Consider the following 18,904-nt stretch of genomic DNA (forward strand, 5'->3'; position numbering starts at 1 on the left):
ACCACTGGAAAACACAGAAAACTCCAAGAACCACCCCCCCACACACACACACACACTTATCACATCGCCATTCCCATTTCCAGGGAGACCGCTAGTGTGCCAGCCCTTCTCGTGGTCACCACCTCTCTGCCAGGGTCGAGTGGCAGACTCCTCCACCCCTGGGACCACTCGCTGCGATTCCTCGGGGGACCCTGTTACTGCAAAAGTCCTTGTTACACACTCCTGGGGTTTAATCGGCCCCTGAAACCGTCCCTCACTGATTCTTCAGCAGGCCTGGTCCCCGTCAACCCCCTTTGTTTTACTGCTCCCCAGTCACTTACTGCAAGTGCCATTCACGGGGTGCAGTAGATCCAGCCGCTACCACCAGTTGTCGCAGTGTGGGGAGAGACTAGACCCAGCACCCCCGGATTCCTGCCATTCACCATGACTCTCACCCAGCCAGTAAAACAGGTTTATTTAGACGACAGGAACACAGTCCAAGACAGGTCTTGCCAGTACAGACAACAAGACCCCGTTTAGTTAGGCCCATTTGGGGCCCCAGGGAGGCCACAGCCCCGTTGGGAAGCCCAAACCCCATCGGGGCTCCTCTCTCCATTTCCCAGCCAGCTCCAAACTGAAACTCCCTCCAGCCTCTCACTCAGCTTCCCCCCGGCTCCTCCCCCAGCCTTTGTGTCCTTTGTCCAGCTTCCCAAGCAGAGGTGTTACCTGGCCTCCAACCCCCCTCCTGGGTTCTCAGGTTACATGCTCAGGTACGCTCCCTTCCCAATGCCTGCCGTCCCAACTCCCCTGCATCTTTCCCAGGTCAGTACTCCCCACTCGGCATTCAAATAACACATCAAGAACATTCCCACTTCGTCAGTGCCCTAGGGAAGTTCCTGCGGGTCCACAGCAGGCAGAGCCCGCAGCTTCCTCCACCTTGAAATCATTTGTGGGGGGCCGGTTTGAGCCCATCTTTAAGGAGATTGTGATCAGGTGCCAGGCAGCAACTGGTGCTGAGCTGGGGGAGGGGAGGCTGTGGCAGCTCCCTGGGGGCTCACACACTGTGAGTCACCTAGGACCACTAGTGCAATGTTCACAACCATCTCAACTGCAGCTGCTCTGGAGCCCACGGTGGAAGGTGCAGGACCCAGCCTGGGGCACCTGCCCCCTCTGTCCCTACAGCAGCTGGTGGGGGATGTATTTCTTTTACTGAGGGCCCCACTGCCAGGCCCTGGCAGCTGGGTGCTCCATGCAGCTTCCTGCAGCGAGCTGATGCCTGTTCCCTGGGACAAGGCCGGGCAGGAATACACAGCTGCAATCACGGGGTATCTTCTAGGCACCCGACTTTTCTCGAGGCAAGCGCAGCGTCAGCGACTTTTCCACCTTCAGCATCAGACAGCTGCATGGCTACAGCCCACTCAGTTTCCTGCCATTGCAGGGGCCTCAGGCACTGATGCCACCTCAGTCCCACTGGTGCCACACGAGTTTCACCTGCTGAGGACAGAGTTTGGGCTGATTCCAGGTGCTGGCTGGCTGCACCTTTGGGACCTGTGCGAGACAGCAGGTGAGACTAGCTGAGGAGACAAACTTGACCGCTTAACAATCTGCAGCTGGAGTGACAGACGGGCGGGGCTCATGGAGCTGGGGTAGGGGACACATGGGAGCAGTGATCAAGGTGGTGCACAGAACTATGCCAAACAGGGTGTGAGCAAAACCACTGCAGGCAACCGTGGGGGATGGCCCAAGGAGCCAATCAGCATCTGTCTAAAGCGGCTGATCCTTTGCACGGCTGCCTCCCATCCTCAACACAGGCACAGCCCAGAACATCAGCTACCAGACTGCTGGGCCCGTGCTCAGCCTCTCTAGGCCACCAGCAGCACAGCAGGAGCCATGGACTCCTTCAGCCCAGGCTCTGCTCGTGGCCTGAGAGACTTCGCAAACCAGAGGCCAGGCTGGTGCCAGGAGCCTGACAGATCCCAGTCTAAGGCTCTAGATGCAGTTGGTTGAAACTGGGTTCCAGCCGTGTCTGCCAGTCATTTTATTTATGAGCTGGTGTCACGTAACATAGCTCTGCTAGTTTGGAAAAAAACAGCCATTTGCCCTGGTTAAACACTCCTGCCAGTGTTTTGTTGAGCTCTGGCATTGGAGCAGGGATGTTGAAGCCCATGTCAAAATTTGGCCGAGTTATGAGTCTCTAAAAACAACTCAGTTGGCACATGCTCCACAGAGACTTGTCAGTGTTTTACAGCTAAAGTTCTCCCAAGACTGCCCCTGCCCTGAGCATGCTCTCTGCTCTCCCGACTTAGCACCAGCCTGACTGTGTGCCCCAACCCACAGAATGACTGAGCACGTGCCAGTCGTGGAGCCAGAGGCCACAGTGGTGGCTGGGCACCCAAAAGACAGAGCAGGAAACGTGTCTGCTGTGATCTCCACACTCCTGCTGCTGGAGCCCAGGCAGCGTGGAAGAGAAGGAACTGGGACCAGGACACAACCAGGTGAGGAAGATGTGGGGACAGGCGGTGGCAGAAGTCAGAGGGGACAGAGCTAGAACCACCAAAGAACGCTCCCCCCAGCACCTGGAATGGAACCCTGACCGCCCTCGCTCTCCATTTCCCACTGCTGTGAAGCCCCCCTGGTGAAGGGCGAAGTCTCCTTTCTCCCCTCTAGCGAGTGGTCTACATGGAGGACAACAGCCTTTTACTGCTATCAGCTGCTCCGCTGTCTGAAGTGACAGGTCTGTGCAGTTGGTCTAAAGGCTCCAGCCCTGCTGCTGACCTGTGTAGAGGGGCAGTAGGGTTCCAATTAGGGGCTTTTTAAAACAAAAACAAAAATCCAGAAGCTCCACGCACAAAGCCATGTTAAAGCCTTTAGTTGCAGTCAGGTACTTGGGAAACGCCCGATCTAAGGGTGGCTGCGCCACAGTGCTCTCACCCCCAGCTAAGATCCTGCGGCAGCCTCACAAGAGCTCACAGTGCAGGGACACTGTGCTGGTGTCCCCGTCTGGACCTGCCACGAGGCTCGGGGAGAGAACGAAGCCAAGTCGTTTCAGTGAAGAGACACCAAAACAGAGCCCAAGAACATCCCTCCCGCCCTGCCCTCAACTCCACACTGATGCCTCTGCCCAGAGCAGGAGAAACAGATCTCTGCGCTTCCCCCCACACTTGGCAACAGAGCCTGGGTTCTGGTCTGTCCCAGGCCTACTGACCTCCCCCATCCCAGTAGCTACCACCCCACTGGCCCCCAGAAGCCACAATTCAGGCCTTTCTCTCAAGTCCCCTATTGAGATGGGCAGGGCTGGGACAAAGCCTCAAGGGGAGAGGCCACAGCTTGTCTGGGGAGCTGCCCCATCTGATGCTGGCAGCTGCACCTGCCCCCGTGTCCTGCTGGTACTGCAGCCAGGAGGCCGAAAGAGACACCCAGCCCCAGAGCTAACAAACAGGCTGGGAAAGCCATGGGAAACAGCAAACAGGCCCAGAGAACAGGGTTTAATTTCAGAGCAAGCCAGGAGAGCGGCTGCCCCCAGGGAGCCCAGACAGGGGAGCTGAGAAAGCCCCAGGGACAGGGATGCCTCCCCCTGCCCAGCTTTGGCTCCTGCTTTCCCAGTGAACCCCTGCTCCGCCGACAAGAGCAGGCCCCTGCTCTGGGCCAGGCTCCGGACTGCACAGGGGTTGGCCCAGCATGGGACGCCTGGCTGAAAGCAAGAGTCACCTCCTGGCCCTGCTCTCGCGGGGACTGGGACCCGCACGCAGTGAGGGTGCGGCTGGAAGGTGGATGTACGGAGTGCGGCTGTCTCCCTGGGAAATCTCATCACATCTGTCAATTCTGGACAGGCAACACATGACCAGGGCTAGCCAATTATCTGCCACACAGCAACCCTTGGAAGGGCAGTGGCCCCATGAAGCTGAGGCTGGCAGAGGCGGTTCCCGCAAGGCTGCAGACAGGAAGTGGCTCCATTGCCAACAGGAAGTGACCTCATGATCCAGAGCGTGACTCTCTTCCTCCTCTGGCTGAGGAGCCGGGGGCTTGGAACAGGGTCAGGGTGTCCAGAGTCACTCGGAGCCGGGCCCAGGCCTGGCACGTGGGCTGTCCAGCCACCCCAGCCTGGCACAGGGTGCCAGGTGCCGGCCGTGCCCAGCCCTCGGGGCAGAGTCCTCACTTGCGGCGCCGTCTCGTCTTCTCTTTGCCTTTCTGAGCCCTCACGTCCTTCTTCATGCGACTGTCCACCACCTTGAAGTGCCCCTTGACCCCTGCGGGGCGCCGCACATGCCGGCCGACCCCCTTCTTGGCTACCAGGTAGGTGACCTGCCGCTTCTCCTTCCCCAGGCCGGCCTTCTTGTAGATGCTGCCAGAGGAGAGGGGAGAGAGGTTAGAGCAGAGACCCGCCCTCCCGGCCAGCCCAGGGGGTGTCAATGCGACAGCTGCTGGGAGCAACTCCCAGCCCTGGACTCCACACGCTTCCTGGGGCACAAACAGCACTGGGTTGAGCCCCCGGCTCCACAGCCCTGGAAGCAGCCCTGCGCTACAGGGCCGCAGCCTCAGAAAAACATGGGGACCCCCTTCCTGTCTGACCCCCGCCTTTGTTCTCAGCTGCCGCCTCAGCCCCCGTCCAGCCAGCCCCCCGCCCTCCCAGGTCACTGGCTGCACGACCCTCTTCTCAGAACCCCCCGGCTCGATGCCACTACCCAGCACTAGGGCCCCAAGCAGCAGTGGCCTGGCCAAGGCAGCGGTGGGGAGCAGAAACGACCCCTCAGGAACCTCCTGATGCGGCTCTGGCAGCCTGCCTAGCCTCTTGGTCGTATGTCGGCCTGGCCCGGCTTGTTCTGAGAGATCCGACCACCCTCTGCCCATGCCGTACATCCCGACCTCGTAACTCACCTGCGTAGCTGGGCCACCTTCTCACGCTCCGAAATATCCACCGTGCTCACCACAGCCTCCGCCTTCTTCTTCATCTGCTCCATCTTCTTCAGCAGCTGGGGGCGATGGGAGAGGTCAGGGGGTGGCTGGAGGCCCCGCCAGGTGGCGAGAGGAGAGGGTGGGGGAAGGGAAACCCCGCCCAGGGACGCCAGCCGTGCGGCTCACTTACCCGCCGCTTCTTCCGGGCCTTGGCCTCTGCCACCTTCTTGATGGGGCGGGCGTTGATCTGGCGCCAGCGCTGCCGGTATTCCTCCACTGTCTGCCGATCCAGAGGCAGCTGCTTCCGGCGGTGCTGCTGCTCCTCCTGCTGGAACCACTCGGGCAGCTCCCCCTCCTCCTCGTTAAAGGCATACCTGGGGGGAGGGGGGGGCCCCAACAGGTGAGGGCAGGCCCCACGGACCGGCAGAGGCCTGGCCCCTCCCCCCGGGGCTAACGGACAGAGAGACCACCCCCACGGGAAGTGACTGCCGGACACAGCTCACACCCACACGGCAGGAGAGAAGGGGTCAAATGAGGGATCCCGCAACACACCCCTCCCGCAACACACCCCGTTCTCTCCCCAAGAGAGAGAAACCAAGGGGGATGGGCCCCTCAAAATCACAGCTGACCCCCCAAGGGCCCGCCCGGGCCAACTGGCCGCCAGCACCCCGCACTGCCTGCTGGCCCCGGTACCTGTTGAAGGAGTCGTCAATCAGGTCTCGCTTGGCTTTCCTGGAGGTGGCAATGACAGACCCCAGCGCAAGCCCCTCCGCATCCAGGACACGGGCCCTCTTCACTGGGGGCAGAAGACGGGCATGTCAGGGCTCAGGCTGCTACAAACCCTCCCAGCCACCCCTGGCGGCTTCATATATGAAACCGGTCGCTCCTGAGCGCGTTGTGCACCAAACCATTGCGGAGGCTCCAGCCTGGCCTTCGGGAGCAGAGGCCCCTGGCTGCAGAGGTGGCAGACCACCCTGCAGCTCCCCCCGGGACATGGACTCAGCAGTGAGGCTGCACCCAACCCTGATGCAGCACGAGGACCAGCCCTGCCCCAGAAACACCCCAGGGCCCTGCCCCTCCATGCCAGGGTGGGCTGGCAGGCTCAGCCCAGCAGAATCCAAGTGTGGAGGGGCTCAGTGTGGGGGTTCCAGGTGTGAGGTGAGAGGGTTCTGTGTGGGGCAATCTGGGTGTGGGCGGCTCAGCGAGGGATCTGGAGGCACAGGGGTTTGTTGGGGGTTCTAGGTGCAATAGGACCCTGCAGGGGGATCTAGGTGAAGGTGGTTGGGGCTCAGCAGAGGGGGGTCTGGGTGGCTCGGTGGGGTGGAGATCCTGGTGCAGAGGGAGTGGTGCTCATCCGGAGGGGGTTCTGGGTGGGGGGTGAGAGACACTCAGTGGGAGGGTCTGGGTATGGAGGGATCTGGTTGCACAGGGGTTGGGCAGATGGGGGAGCAGCTCCCGGTACAGGGATCCATCCCCAGCAGCTGAGGAGCGGCGGGTGCAGGACACGCAGGTGGGGGGGGAGGGGGAGTTTGCAGAGCTTCCTGCAGCCGGGGGAGAAATTTGGGGTGGCTCTGATAGCCCCAGATGCCGTGCACGGGAAGAGGAAATCCCGTCCTACCCAGCCCAGCCGGGACTAGCAGCCAAGCCGAGCGCAGGGTAGGAGCCACAAGATGGGTCTTCCGTAGTCCCACCCCCATCCCACAGTGATTTACCTCTGCCAGCTGCCCTGGGTACCCAAAACATATCGCTGGGGCCACTCTTGGGGCTTCCCTTTGCTTCCCCGTCAGAAAGTCATTTTTCTGCAGGGAAGCAAAGAAATCTGTGGGGCACATAAATTTTGCGCAGAATTTCCCCAGGAGTAGAAACCTCCATGGCCTTATGCCCTCCGCCGCCAGCTGGGCCTGTGCCCCCCACCTAGCCCTGAGCTCCATGCTGGTGCCAGGGGTGCAGACGCCCCAGCAGGGCTGCCTTTCCCTGAACACAGCCCCCACTCAACTCACCTGGGTTCTCAATGGGCACCACCTCAAAGCCACCTGGCTCGGCCAGTGCCCGCTTCCTTCCCTTCTGCGACGTCTCCCTGGGGGGAAGAGAGGAGATGTCACTGCCGCTCAGGCAGTGCCCCCCCAAGGCGACGGGGAAGCCCCCTCCCAGCTCATCCCTCCCACTGCATAGAATCTGGTGACCCGGGCCCCCGGCTACACCCACCCCTCCCCCACACTGGGCAGGCCAGCGCCCCCTGTTGGCTCCTCACCTCTCCTCGTCGCTGCTGCTGTCAGAGTCGTCCTCGCTGCTGCTCCCCCCACCCTGGGCTTTGCTGGGACCAGTCCCCACGGCTGCCCTGGGCCCCTCTTCTACTGCACCTTCCTCCTGGGATGGGAGCAGCTTCTTCTGCCCCTTCCCCTTCACGTTCCCTGGGTGTGACAAGCAAGGCCAGTGGGTGAGGTGGACTGGGGGGCCCCAAGGGTGCTCATGGCCGAGAGGAGCATTGCAGCTGATAAGGGAGAATCCTGCTTCCCGGGGCCCGAGCCACACGGGCTGGACGGACAGCCTGGGGCCGGCCTGCTACCTTCAAGGGAGCCCTGCGCTCTGCCCCCTTTGGCTGGGCCCCTTTCCCTGGGGAGGGTGAGGCAGAGTAGAGCACGTTTCACCAGCCGCTCCCGAGAGCAGGTCAGGGATCCAGGGCTCCAATTGCTTCTGTGACCCCATGGCCAGTTCCTTGCCTGGACAATGGGGGCCCAACTCCCTCTCGGGTTTGGCTGCCAGGGGCACTGTCATAAACATACAGCTACGGGTAGCATAAAATCCCACCTTACTCTGGAAGAGGTTAAGAAGCTCAGATAACCTGGTTAGCACCTGACCAAAGGGGTCAGTAAGGGGAGAAGATACTTTCAAATCTGTGGGGGAAGGTTTTTGTTCCTTTGTTCTCTCCGGGGCAGCGAGGAGCCAGAGCAGGGAAAACCCATCTCCCCGAGCCATATTTGAACTAAGCATCTAATATCACAGAAACAGTAAGTAACAGCGAGGAAATCCTCTTGTGTTTTGAATCTTTTTGTTATCCTGTAAAGTTATCTTCCATCCTGATCTTACAGAGGTGATTCTTTTATCTGTTTTCTAAAATAAACGTCTTTTAAGAACCTGTTTTTCAGTGTCCCAAAGACCCAAAGGGGGGGGGTAGTTGTGCTCACTTTACAACCAATTGGTGAGAATATTATTCTCAAGCCTCCCCAGGAAAGGGGGGTAGGGGCTTGGGGAGATATTTTGGGGGAGGCAGGGCTCCAAGTGGCCCTCCCCGAACGTTTGTTTAAATCACTTGGTGGTGGCAGCGATACCACGGGCAAGGAAGAAATTTGTGCCTTGGGGAAGTTTTAAACCTAAACTGGTAAAAATAAGTTTAGGAGCTTTTTAAGCGGGTCCCCACATCCATACCCCAGAGTTCAGAATGGGGAGGCAACCCTGCCAGGCGCCATCCCCAGCGAAAGCCGGCCCCGCGCACCACGCCACGGCCCCCTTCTCACCTGCCGGTGGCTCCTTCCTCTCGGACAGGACCTGCGCCTGGCTGATCTCCAGGGCCTCGTCCGCGTCGTCCTCAATGCCAGCAAAGACCTCCTAGGGAGGGGGAGGAGTTGGTCACAGAGGGCAGGGCTGAGCAGCGGGAGGTGGGGGGGGGGGCAGCAGGAGATACATGAATGGCAGGAGCTTGGCAGGGATGTGGGGTAGGGGGAGACACGTGGGGAGCTGGGAGTGAGGGGATGTTCGAGGCAAGGACGCAGGCCCTTGTGCGTGGGCTTTCACTGCGCTCCCTCTTCTCCCCCCATCCTTGGGGTCCCTGCAGCCCATGTGGGGAAACTCTGGCCCCTGTAACTCCCCAGCCTCAGCCAGGCCTCCCTGGGGGAGCTCAAGAGTCTCCTGCCAGCCATTAGCACCACGGCTCACACGCGCTGTGCTCCCACCAGAGGGCGACAGGCCAGAGCCAGCGCAGACCTTGCTCCAGCCAGCAGAGGGCAGGTGGGCCCAGGTGAGGCTGGAGCGGCTGCACAGGGGCTGGGACACCCCCCACCTCCGGGCCTGGCACTTCCCGGCCAGTGAGGGCTCTCACCTTCCCGAACCACAGGTTGGTCTGCCTCTCCTCCAGCACCGACTTCTCCTCCAGGGGCACCAGCAGGGGATTCTCTTCCCCCTCCTCCTCCGCCGGCTGCTGGAAGGTCCCTCTGCAACACAGCCAGCCGGGCACCCTCAGCCCTCGGGGCCACGGACCGGGACCCAGTGGGGGCGGCCGGGCACCCTCAGCCCTCGGGGCCACGGACCGGGACCCGGCAGGGGCAGCCGGGCACCCTCAGCCCTCGGGGCCACGGACCGGAACCCGGTGGGGGCGGTCGGCTGCTTCACACAGTGCTCCCTGGGGCAGGGCACTTAGCTGCCCACCTGGCTCCAACCCCTAGGAAAGGGCAGAGCTTCCCACCACAGTGGTGCTGCGAGGGTTAAGGGCCAGGCAGGCCAACTCCGTCCGCCTGGTCATCATCCCAGCCAGTCACAGCACCCCCTAGTGGGAGCCCAGAGTAGAGAGGCTGTCCCCTGCCCAGCACCCCACCAAATTCATGGTTTTTGTAAATTTCACTCATAGCATTTTTAAAAGTTCGACTGTCCCGGTTAGATACATAACTTTCACGGTGTTGTAACAAAGCACGAACGTGTGTTTAAAAATGGCAAAAGATGTAAAGCCCATGCTGCCCCGCCCCCCAAAAGTGACGACCCCCCAATACCGTGCCACCCTCACTTCGGTGCTGCCTTCAGAGCCGGGCAGCCAGCCAGCAGCCGCCGCAGGCAGCACAGAAGTAGGAGTGGCAATGCCACGATCCCCTTCCGCGTCGGGAGGCTGTTTGCAAAGCGCTGCTTAGGGTAAAAGTTCACAATGTTATTACAGGGGAGACCAGATTTCATCTTATGTGACACGTTTTTCACGGCCGTGAATCTGGCAGTGCCCTACTCATGGCCAAGCTGCTCCAAGCGGGAGGAGTTTACTGCAGCTCCCAGGATCCCTCACCCTCCCCCCGCTCCCCCACAGTGGCTCTGACCTCTTTGGGCCCAGCCCCCGCTTGGCTTCCTGCAGCCGCTCCTCGACATCGGCCAGTTCGTCTGAGCCCAGGTCGCTGGCCAGAGACACCTCGTCCGCGTCGTCCTGCTCCGAGAGGGCCACGTCGTCGTCCTCGTGCAGCACCTCCAGGAAGGCGTCCGCAGATGCCATGTCGCCCCTGGCCACCTCGTTCAGCAGCTGAGGACCAGGGAGCGAGGGTCAGGAGCCAGGCTCCACAGAAATCAAATCATCCTGCCTCCTCTTCCGCCCCTGCCGCTCTCCCAGCCCAGTCTCCACCTGACTTCGCCAACACCCCTGGAGTGCCCCCACTCACCACTCTCCTAGCCCCGCTCACCCCCTTGTGGCCTGCCCAATGCCCGAGCCGCACCAATCCCTCGGCTCTGCCTCGAGCAGACATGGGCCGTCACGCCGGTGGGGAGCCAGCTGCCGCCCCCACAGCCTCACCCGGGCCTTGCCGATGGTTCGGAGGGAGAACATGCCAGTCTCGCCCTCGTCCGCGATGGAGACGCCCGGCAGGTCCATCTTCAGCTCGATGCGCTCACGTTGCTTCCGCTGCTCCTTCAGGATCTTCTTCTTCTTCCTGGGGGGAGCCCACCGGGGGAGGGGTGTCACGCTGCAGCCAGCGCCCCACAGCTGCCGTCGCGGGGATGGGAGCCCGGCTGCCCCAGCCTGCCTCGCAGCAGGCCTGTCCGACTGCGTCCCCAGATGGAGACCCTGTGCTGCGGGGTTCGGCCCGTAGCGTTCTCAGCTGCACAGTCGTGGGGGAAGGGGCACCATCCCCCCACCCGGAAGGTGCCTCCCTGGCTGCTGGAGCAGAGCACTGGGCAGCCCGAGGGGCGGCATGGCTGCCACCAGGCAGTGAGCTCCAGCTGCTGCCAGGGACACATGGAGCCGGGTCTCTACGTAAGCGGGGGGTGTCAGAGAAGGCCTGGCTGGCAGGACTCCTGGGTTCTATTCCCAGCTCTGGAGTGACTGGCCCAAGCACTCAGGGTCTCTGCTTCCCTCACAGGCTGGGGTGGGCGAGTGTCTGAGCTGGGCTTGGGTCCCTGGGAAGGGCAGAGGTCCTGAGCCCAAAGGAAATTGCTCCCAGAAACAGGTCTGAGACGAGGGGCTCAGGGAGAGGCGCCATGGGGGTACGCAGGGCAAATGGGTACCGGGGGGGATGCCCGTGTGGGGCAAGGGAGAGCCCCCTGCAGCATTTCTGCTGGCTGGACACCCCAGCCCAGCTGAGGACGGGCCCATCACATGCCTGCAGCATAGCAGGAGCTCCTGGCACTGAGCTTCCCCCACCCCTGGGTGCCCAGATCCCCTGGGGAGGGCAGCACTCACCTCTTCAGCTCAGCCACTTCCTCTGCCTTCAGCTCCGCCAGCCTCAGCGCCATCTCCTGCTCCTCTGTGGCTCCAGCCCCAGCTGCTCCCGACGTCTTCCCAGCCTCCTCCTCGCCGCCCTCCTCCTCCTCGCCGGAGCTCAAGCTGCCAGAAGATGGAGTCACTCAGCCAGGCCCTGCCCCATCCAGCCAACCCTGGGCCAAGCTCCCCAGCGCCAGCAGCTGGCGGGCACCAGCTATGGCGTGCCCAGTGTCACAGCGCCCCCTGGTGTGCGTGGAGGGGGCAGTTGCAGATTTTGGAAGCCACTTTTCTCCTCCTACCTGATGTCCAGCTCCTTGGCCTGCTCCTTCAGCTTCCTGGCCATAAAGCGACGGAGCTTTGTCCTCCAGTTCAGCAGGGCCCTGAGCAGAGAGACCGAGTTAGAACCAGCCCCCAGGCCGTGTCGGACTCCCCAAGCCCAGGCCGCGTGCCCTCACTCCCCGGTACCTGAGTTCCTTGCGACCCAGCACGCGGATGTCCCGGCAGCACTGGCGCAGCTCCTCGGTGGTGGCGCTGTGCCGCTCCAGCTCGCTGTCCCCCAGCATGATCTGCACAGGAGCCAAAGAGGAAAGGCTGCAGCTATCTCCTTCCCAAGGCCCAGCAGCCCCCGCAACCCTTCCCCTGCCCTAAGCCCAAGGTCAGGGCCGTGGGTCCCACCAGCAAGCCCCTGGGTGCTGCTAAGCACACTGCAGGCGTCCAGCAGAGGGGCTGAGCCAAGCCCAGGCTGGGGGCTCTCCCTGCTCCGCTCCAACAGGGGCCGGCCAGGCCCTGGGCACTCACCTCATTGGCCTTGGAGAGGAAATCCACAGGGTTGGGGGCCTTGAGGAAATCCATCAGCGTGAAGCGGTGATAGAGCGTCGTGTCACCTTCTGCGTATCCCTCTGCCTGCAAGACAGGAGGACGGGGTCAGAGCCATAGATTCCCAGTGGGGCCATTAGGTCAGCTTAGCCCAGCCGTTTCACTTCCTCCCTCACGGAGCCCAACGGCTTGTGGTGCCTCCAGCCTGGAGCTGACGACAGCGAGATGGGGCCCTCTCCTTTCCCTGGGCAGTTTGTTCCAATGGCCAATTGCCCGCTCGGGGAACACGTCCTGCCTCATTTCTAACTTGAACATATCTAACGTCAGCTTCCAGCCAGGGGTTCTCGTTCTGCCTGTTGCCCTTAACGAGCCCATTAGTCGCCAGTATTTTCTCCCCATCAAGATCAAATCACTGTCATCAAGTCAGGTCAACTCTCAGTCTGCTCTGTGATCAGCGAAACATACTGAGCTCTGTGTGCCTCACTCTCCGGCCTTTTTGCCAGCCCCCAAATCGCTTTTGTGGCTCTTTTCTGCACCCTAATACGTCAACATCCTTTTTGAATGCAGACCCCAGACCCGGGTGCAGTCTCCAGCATCGGTCCCAGCAGCGCCGTACAGAAATCTGCTCTGACTCCCCTCTTGACACAGCCATGGGTCACATCAGCATCACCCCGGGAGCTCATGGGCATCTGCTCGTCCACAATGACTCCTAGGTCCTGTCCAGGATCCCGGCTTTCCAGGACGCAGGCCCCCATTCTGCAGGGACGGCCCTAGACACATGACCTTGCTTTTGGCTGTATTAAAACACCTGGGGTTTGAACAGATCCAGTTCAGCCAGCGATCCTGATCGCTCCATAGACCACCCTGTCCCAATCGCTATGCCTCACTCCACAAATCTTTGGCTCAGCTGCATGTTTGCTATTTGCTTCCAGGCTGATGAAATATTGAATTAGGTCAGGCCTAGTACCAGGCCCTGCGGAAGCCCACTGGACACTCGCCCATTAGAGAATGATGCCTTTTGAGATCTGTCAGTTAGCCAGGCCTTAATCCACTCACTGCGTGCTTTGCAGGTACCGCACAGTGCTATGTTTTCAGTTAGAACGTTGGGCAGTACTAAGACAAGTACTTTTCAAAGAATGAAATCACGTTTGTTTGACAGTCCCCCGCACCCCCCCCAACACATTAATTGACATTAATTAACACCAGTAGGTTAGAGATCTTCCCAGCCAGCTCTTTTAGGACTTTTTGGTTGCTAATGACTTGCTGATTTAAAAATGTTTGTTCCTAGTAGATGCTTTTTAACATCCACCTTGGTTGCTAACGGACTAGAAAGTACTTCACCACTCATGTAATATGAGACCATAATCCTGCTTCTTGGCAAACACACAAATGTTTAATAAACACTTTTCTGCTTTTTCTATATTAACTTTACCATCTTCACTTAGTGTAATAGGCCTATATCGTTGCTAGCATTTATTTCGTTCCTAATATCCTTAAACTCTTTATTGTCCTTAGCTCTGCAAGCCAGGAAGTTTACCCTGATCTCTTTAGCTTCCCTTATCAACTTTCTACACTCCATAACTTCTAATTTATACCCATTGCTGTGCATTTCCCCTTTTCCATGCGTTATCTATTGCTTTTTTATGTCTAATTGTCACTTCCTCTTCACCACTGAACCAGGATGGGATTTTAGGCCAAGTTCTTTCTTGACTGTAGAATCATAGCTTTTTGGCCTGTAACGCACCTTTTTAAAAGGGTTCCCAATTTTCATTAATTTTCCTGCCAACATTTTTCCTCCCAGGCAATTTCACTCATAGTTTTCCTCGGCTTTGGGAAATTAGCTCATTTGAAGCGTCAAGCATATACATTACTAGCCAGACGGGACGAGTAAGCAGCAGGCTACACTCGACAGGGTCCAAGCGCCACAGCCTCCCCCAGCCCCACTCTAAACTGTGGACCCCTCTCCTCATCCATGGGGGCTGCTCTCCCTGCCCCAAAGGTCCTCCCCTCACAGCCAACTCTCCCCCAGACTGCTCATTTGTACCTTTGGTTTCTTTTTGGTCACCAGCTCGCTCACAGATTTGGCCTGAATCTCAACTTCCTTGAAGGCAAATTTGGGATCAAAGAATTTGCTGTCAATTTTATCTGGGGACAGATACCCTGGGAGAGGGAAAAGAAAAGGATCAGAGGTGTCAGCCAGCAACCCCCCCTCCCTTCCCACTCAGCAACCCCTGGCCCCAGCTCACCCTGGCAGACAACGAAGATCTCGGCCGACTCGTTGCGGGAGGCCTGCGGCTTGGTGGCCTGCACCTTGCGAAACAACTGCTGGAAGATCCACAGGAGGGGCTGGTAGTCACGGGAGCGGAAGACTTTTGTGATGAACCAGCCGCCCTTGGAAAGGAATTCGCAGGCCAGCTTCAGGGCCATGAGCGTCAGGTTGGCTGGAGTGGAGAATGGAGGTGGATCAGTGCCAAAGCCAACCTCGTTGAGCCTTCACTCCCAGTGGCTCCAAGTACAGCAGCCTGGGGCACGGCTAGGGAGCGGGATCCAGCTTGATTCTGGTTCCCATGGTGCCTGTCGTGATACCTATGGGGAAGGATGAGGCAGGGAGCGGGGCTGGGCCGGACACAGGCCTGGGCCTGCTGAGGAGACACTCGCCTGGTGCAATGTGTTCCTTTCCCTCCCCTGGGGCATCTGTCTCACACTTCCACGGAGTCCAGGCCTCCTGCCGCTCTCTGCTCAGGAGCACACGACCGACAGTGCCAGGCTACAGCCGGAGGGTCCCGCTCCCTCGTAGCTGGGCCGGCCCCAGAGGGCCCTTTGCTCCTGCACTGGGGGTGATGGGACACAGGGTTGCTGAGCTGGACCCGGGGGCTACGCTGCAGCTCCAAGGCACTAGGGATGGAGCTGAACCCTCAGCTGTCACAGGGACCCGGGCCGCCAGGCGAGTGGGGAGGTACCTTGGGAGTACGCATCATGCACCCAGCTGGCCCCCACATTGGGGGCCCCGTCGTTCAGCACCACGTCCACCTTCCATGTCTGCAGCTCCTTGCGCACAGCCTGGGGGGCGAGGGCAGGGGGTGAGCCTGGGACACCCTCCCTGCCAGGACAGCCCCCTTCACATTCCCCACAGCAGACTGGGGGTGGCAAGGGCAGAGTGAGCCTGCTGCCCCTCCTCCCACGCCAGGCCTCTCCTCCGACACCCCAAGACCAACGCTCCCACCTGCATACAGAACCTGCATCCCAGGGCTAAGCCAAACCCAAGGGTCCTACCCACTCCCCCAAGGGAAACCGGAGTGGGTGGCTCGGGGATCCCACCGCAGAGAGGGTTCTGGAGGGTGGGTGGACATGATGCCCTCCATCCCCCCAAAAACAGGGCCGGGGGAGATGTGCTAAAGTGTCCGACTGGCGGCGTTCAAGAGGCGTTGTGGGGTGGGAATTACCTGGCGACACTTCTCCGTGGTGATGTCCTCCTGCAGCGTCACCACGTTGGGGATTGGCTTAATGGGGACCAAATCCACCCCTAGGAGAGAGACACTCAGCATCTGCCGGACCCCTGCCCCGAACAGGGGGGCTGCCCCGTTCTCAACAGCCTCCAACTCCCATGAGGAGTGACGCCCGCCCCAGCCATCAGGAGGGACAGGGTCTCCCTCCCAACCAGCCCCTCGGCAACTGCCCCTTCTCTCCTGGGCCCAGCCCCCCGGGCATCCTGTCCTGCCTCTCTCGCCGGCTCCCCTCACTCACCAATGATGAGGCTGGAAACCGGCATGAACTTGGAGGCCACCTGCAGCCTGTGGAGAGGAGAGAAGGCCAGACATGGCGTAAGGCCTCGCCCCCCCATAATGACCCACAGGGGCCCCCCCGCTTCGCCCCAGCACCATCACAGGAAAGGAGACGAGCCCCACAGGACTGACTCTGACAGAGGAGAAACCCAGGAAGGGCGGGGCTCCGCGCCCACCCCCTGGGGCCTGGCACGCCAAGTCTCTACGCAGCCCATGGATACGGCTGTTTGGAGTCACCCCTGTACCGGGCTGGTCTGAAACTGGCAGAGTGTGGGGGGGGTCCAGCTTGAAGGGCCTGGTAGCGTTGGGAGCTGCTCCCCGGACTCGCTGCAGCCTCTGCTCAGTCCACGCTGCCTCGGCTGTATTATCCTGAAGGGCTCTGCCCTCATCTTCCATGGGGAGACACCTGTAATACCTCACCTGGCAGAGGCAGAGTGGGGAGCCTTCCTGGGGCTTCAGCCCACACAGGGCCAGGGGGGCAGATGGGTCCCCTGCTTCCCGAGGGGCCAGCAAAGCACCAGCAGCAGCTCCAGGCCTGGGTGCTGAGCTCTCACCAGCCACTGCCTGCTTGGGGTAGTCCCCCGGGGCTTGGGGCAGGGTAGTGATGGTGCCCCCTGGAGTCCGACAGGCGCAGGGTTCCTCTCCCAGCTGCAGCCTGCGATGGCCACAAGGCTGCTTGCCAGCCCGGGGGGTGGCGATGTTGGACAGTGTCTGGTCCTGCCCCTAAGCCGTGGGACCGCCACACAATTCCACTTCTGCCCCAAGACTCAGTTCGCTGGCCACCGACAGAGCCCAGGAAGCAGGCAGGGCAGCACATGGGCTCTGGGTCTCCCCAAGGTGTAAGCGAGCAGGATGGAGCTCTGCCAAGCCAGCCAGGACATTCCTGCCTCCTGTCACCCAGGGCCCCGCCAGCCCCCGCGTCCCCTGGGTTCTGACGGGGCAGCCGTGGCCCCGGTCACTCACCAGCCGCCAGGGGCCGCGCACAGATCCAGCAGCGCGCGGGATTTCGGCAGGAACTGGAACTTTCGGTTGAGCTGAATCAGCTTGAAGGAGGATCGCGAGCGAAAGCCTAAAGGGAGGGAGAGTCAGAGCTTTCCGGGGGTCTGGGTGAGTCCCAGCTCGGCACTCTACAGGCGCCAGGGGGGCCGTCGCCAGTGCCCCAGCAGCTGCTGCAGGGCAGGAGGTGGGGAAACCAACAGAACGAGGTGTGGCGGAGATCACAGCCCAGGCCAGGCCACGTGTGGGAGGTTGCAGCCAGGCAGAGTAAGATGTGGGTGCTGAGGGGCAGAGACACCCCCAGAACTCAGCAGACACTGCTCCTCGCCCCCGCTCACCCGTCTCCTTGGCCAGGCGGTAGAACTTGTCCCGGCGACTCTTCCCCACTTTGCCCTTCTTGCCCATGCTGGGGGGTGAAGGAGCCCGCAGGCTCGCTCAGGCCCACGGGCTCGGCTCGCTCTCCGGCAGGAGGGGCAGCCCCACGATCAGTCGCAGGCAGCAGCACACGTCTTCTGCAGAGAAACGGGAAGCGGCAGCAGGTTGAACTCATTCGCCCCTCATCAGCTCTGAGCACCCCGGGGAGCACGTCACTCACCCCAACACTGGGCTGGGGGAAGGGAGGCCCCCCTCCCATCCCATTCTCTACAGCAGCCCTCCAAGGCAGACTGCTACGGATCAAGGAGCGAGTGACCACACGACTCCGTCCGAGGCCCCCACAGGGACCCCAGTACCAGCCCCACTCCTGTCTACAGCAGGACAAGACTCTAAACTCATTTAGTTCCGCCCATCCATAGGATAGCAGAATGCCACCTATTACATGGCTAGCTACGGCCCCCTCGCATCGTGACCCCAAGCCCCAGTGCAACCCGCACCCACGGCCTCCCCGAGCAGCAGCTGAGCTGGGCTAGGATCTGTCAGACTCCCAGCCAGTGGGGAGACCAGATCCGCACCCGCTGGCTCCAGCCCAGCACTCCCGACACCGAGTCAAAGGAGCGCAGCTCCTGGCACCGCAGGGGTCCCCGGGGGCAGCACCAGGGAGGCGAACAGTGAGGGGAGGGGCACCTGGCGAGGCCCCCAGGGACCCAGCTGGAAAAGCGCTGGGCTGGGTTGGCGGCTTCCAGCTGGGAGCAGCTATGGAAAAAATAAATTTCCCCAATTCCCCCCGGTCTCCCAGCAATCCACACGCAAATTCCTCCGAACCCTCCCCCACTCGTCGCACTCCCTCCCACCAATCCCCACGTAAGTCCCTCCCTAACCCCCACGCGAGTCCCCCCACTCCCACCAATCACCAAGCGAGTTCCCCCAACCCTCCCCCACTCCTGCACCCCCTCCCACCAATCCCCATGAGTCCCTACCCACCCCCACGCGAGTCCCTCCACTCCCACCAATCCCCCACGCGAGTTCCCCTCATCCCTCCCCCACTCCTGCACCCCCTCCCACCAATCCCCATGAGTCCCTACCCACCCCCACGCGAGTCCCTCCACTCCCACCAATCCCCGTGAGTCCCTACCCACCCCCAACGCGAGTCCCCCCACTCCCACCAATCCCCAAGCGAGTTCCCCCAACCCTCCCCCACCCCCTCCCACCAATCCCCGTGAGTCCCTACCCACCCCCCACGCGAGTCCCCCCACTCCCACCAATCCCCCACGCGAGTTCCCCTCATCCCTCCCCCACTCTCCGCACCCCCTCCCATCAATCCCCACGCGAGTTATCCCCACTCCCCACGCGAGTCCCCCCTCAAATCGCCCCACTCCCCCCGAGTCCCCGACTCACCCCGGCCCCGGCCCGGCTACTGGTGCGTGCACCTTGCCCACCACATGCACGCGCCAAGCTACTTCCCACACTGCCCCGCGCGCGCCTCCACTTCCGTTTCCGTCACGACGCTGCCCTGCCGCCATCTTGGGAGTGGCGTCCAGGCGCTGAGGCGGAGCGGGGCCGGCGGGGAACGCGGCGCCTGGGCGGACTTAGGGGAACATTCTCATCAGGGTGTTTCTCC

At 61.2% G+C, this 18,904-nt stretch overlaps 1 protein-coding gene across 1 annotated transcript; it reads right to left on the minus strand.

Moving 5' to 3' along the window:
• Positions 1-2,831: 2,831 nt before the first annotated feature.
• Positions 2,832-18,780, minus strand: FTSJ3 (FtsJ RNA 2'-O-methyltransferase 3). The gene is made up of 22 exons (XM_030541248.1): positions 18,682-18,780; positions 17,247-17,420; positions 16,876-16,981; positions 15,875-15,921; positions 15,574-15,653; positions 15,091-15,190; positions 14,377-14,571; positions 14,175-14,290; positions 12,113-12,217; positions 11,780-11,880; positions 11,614-11,694; positions 11,294-11,437; positions 10,409-10,544; positions 9,945-10,141; positions 8,969-9,080; positions 8,388-8,478; positions 7,124-7,283; positions 6,873-6,949; positions 5,566-5,668; positions 5,063-5,246; positions 4,855-4,949; positions 2,832-4,321 (listed from the first exon to the last, which is right to left on the minus strand). The coding sequence occupies exons 2-22, from the start codon at positions 17,311-17,313 to the stop codon at positions 4,132-4,134; spliced, it is 2,487 nt and encodes an 828-aa protein (XP_030397108.1). The 5' UTR covers positions 17,314-17,420; positions 18,682-18,780; the 3' UTR covers positions 2,832-4,131.
• Between the last annotated feature and the right edge of the window lie 124 nt (positions 18,781-18,904).

Source organism: Gopherus evgoodei, chromosome 23 (genome assembly GCF_007399415.2).
Source record: "Gopherus evgoodei ecotype Sinaloan lineage chromosome 23, rGopEvg1_v1.p, whole genome shotgun sequence".
Lineage (NCBI taxonomy): Eukaryota > Metazoa > Chordata > Testudines > Testudinidae > Gopherus > Gopherus evgoodei.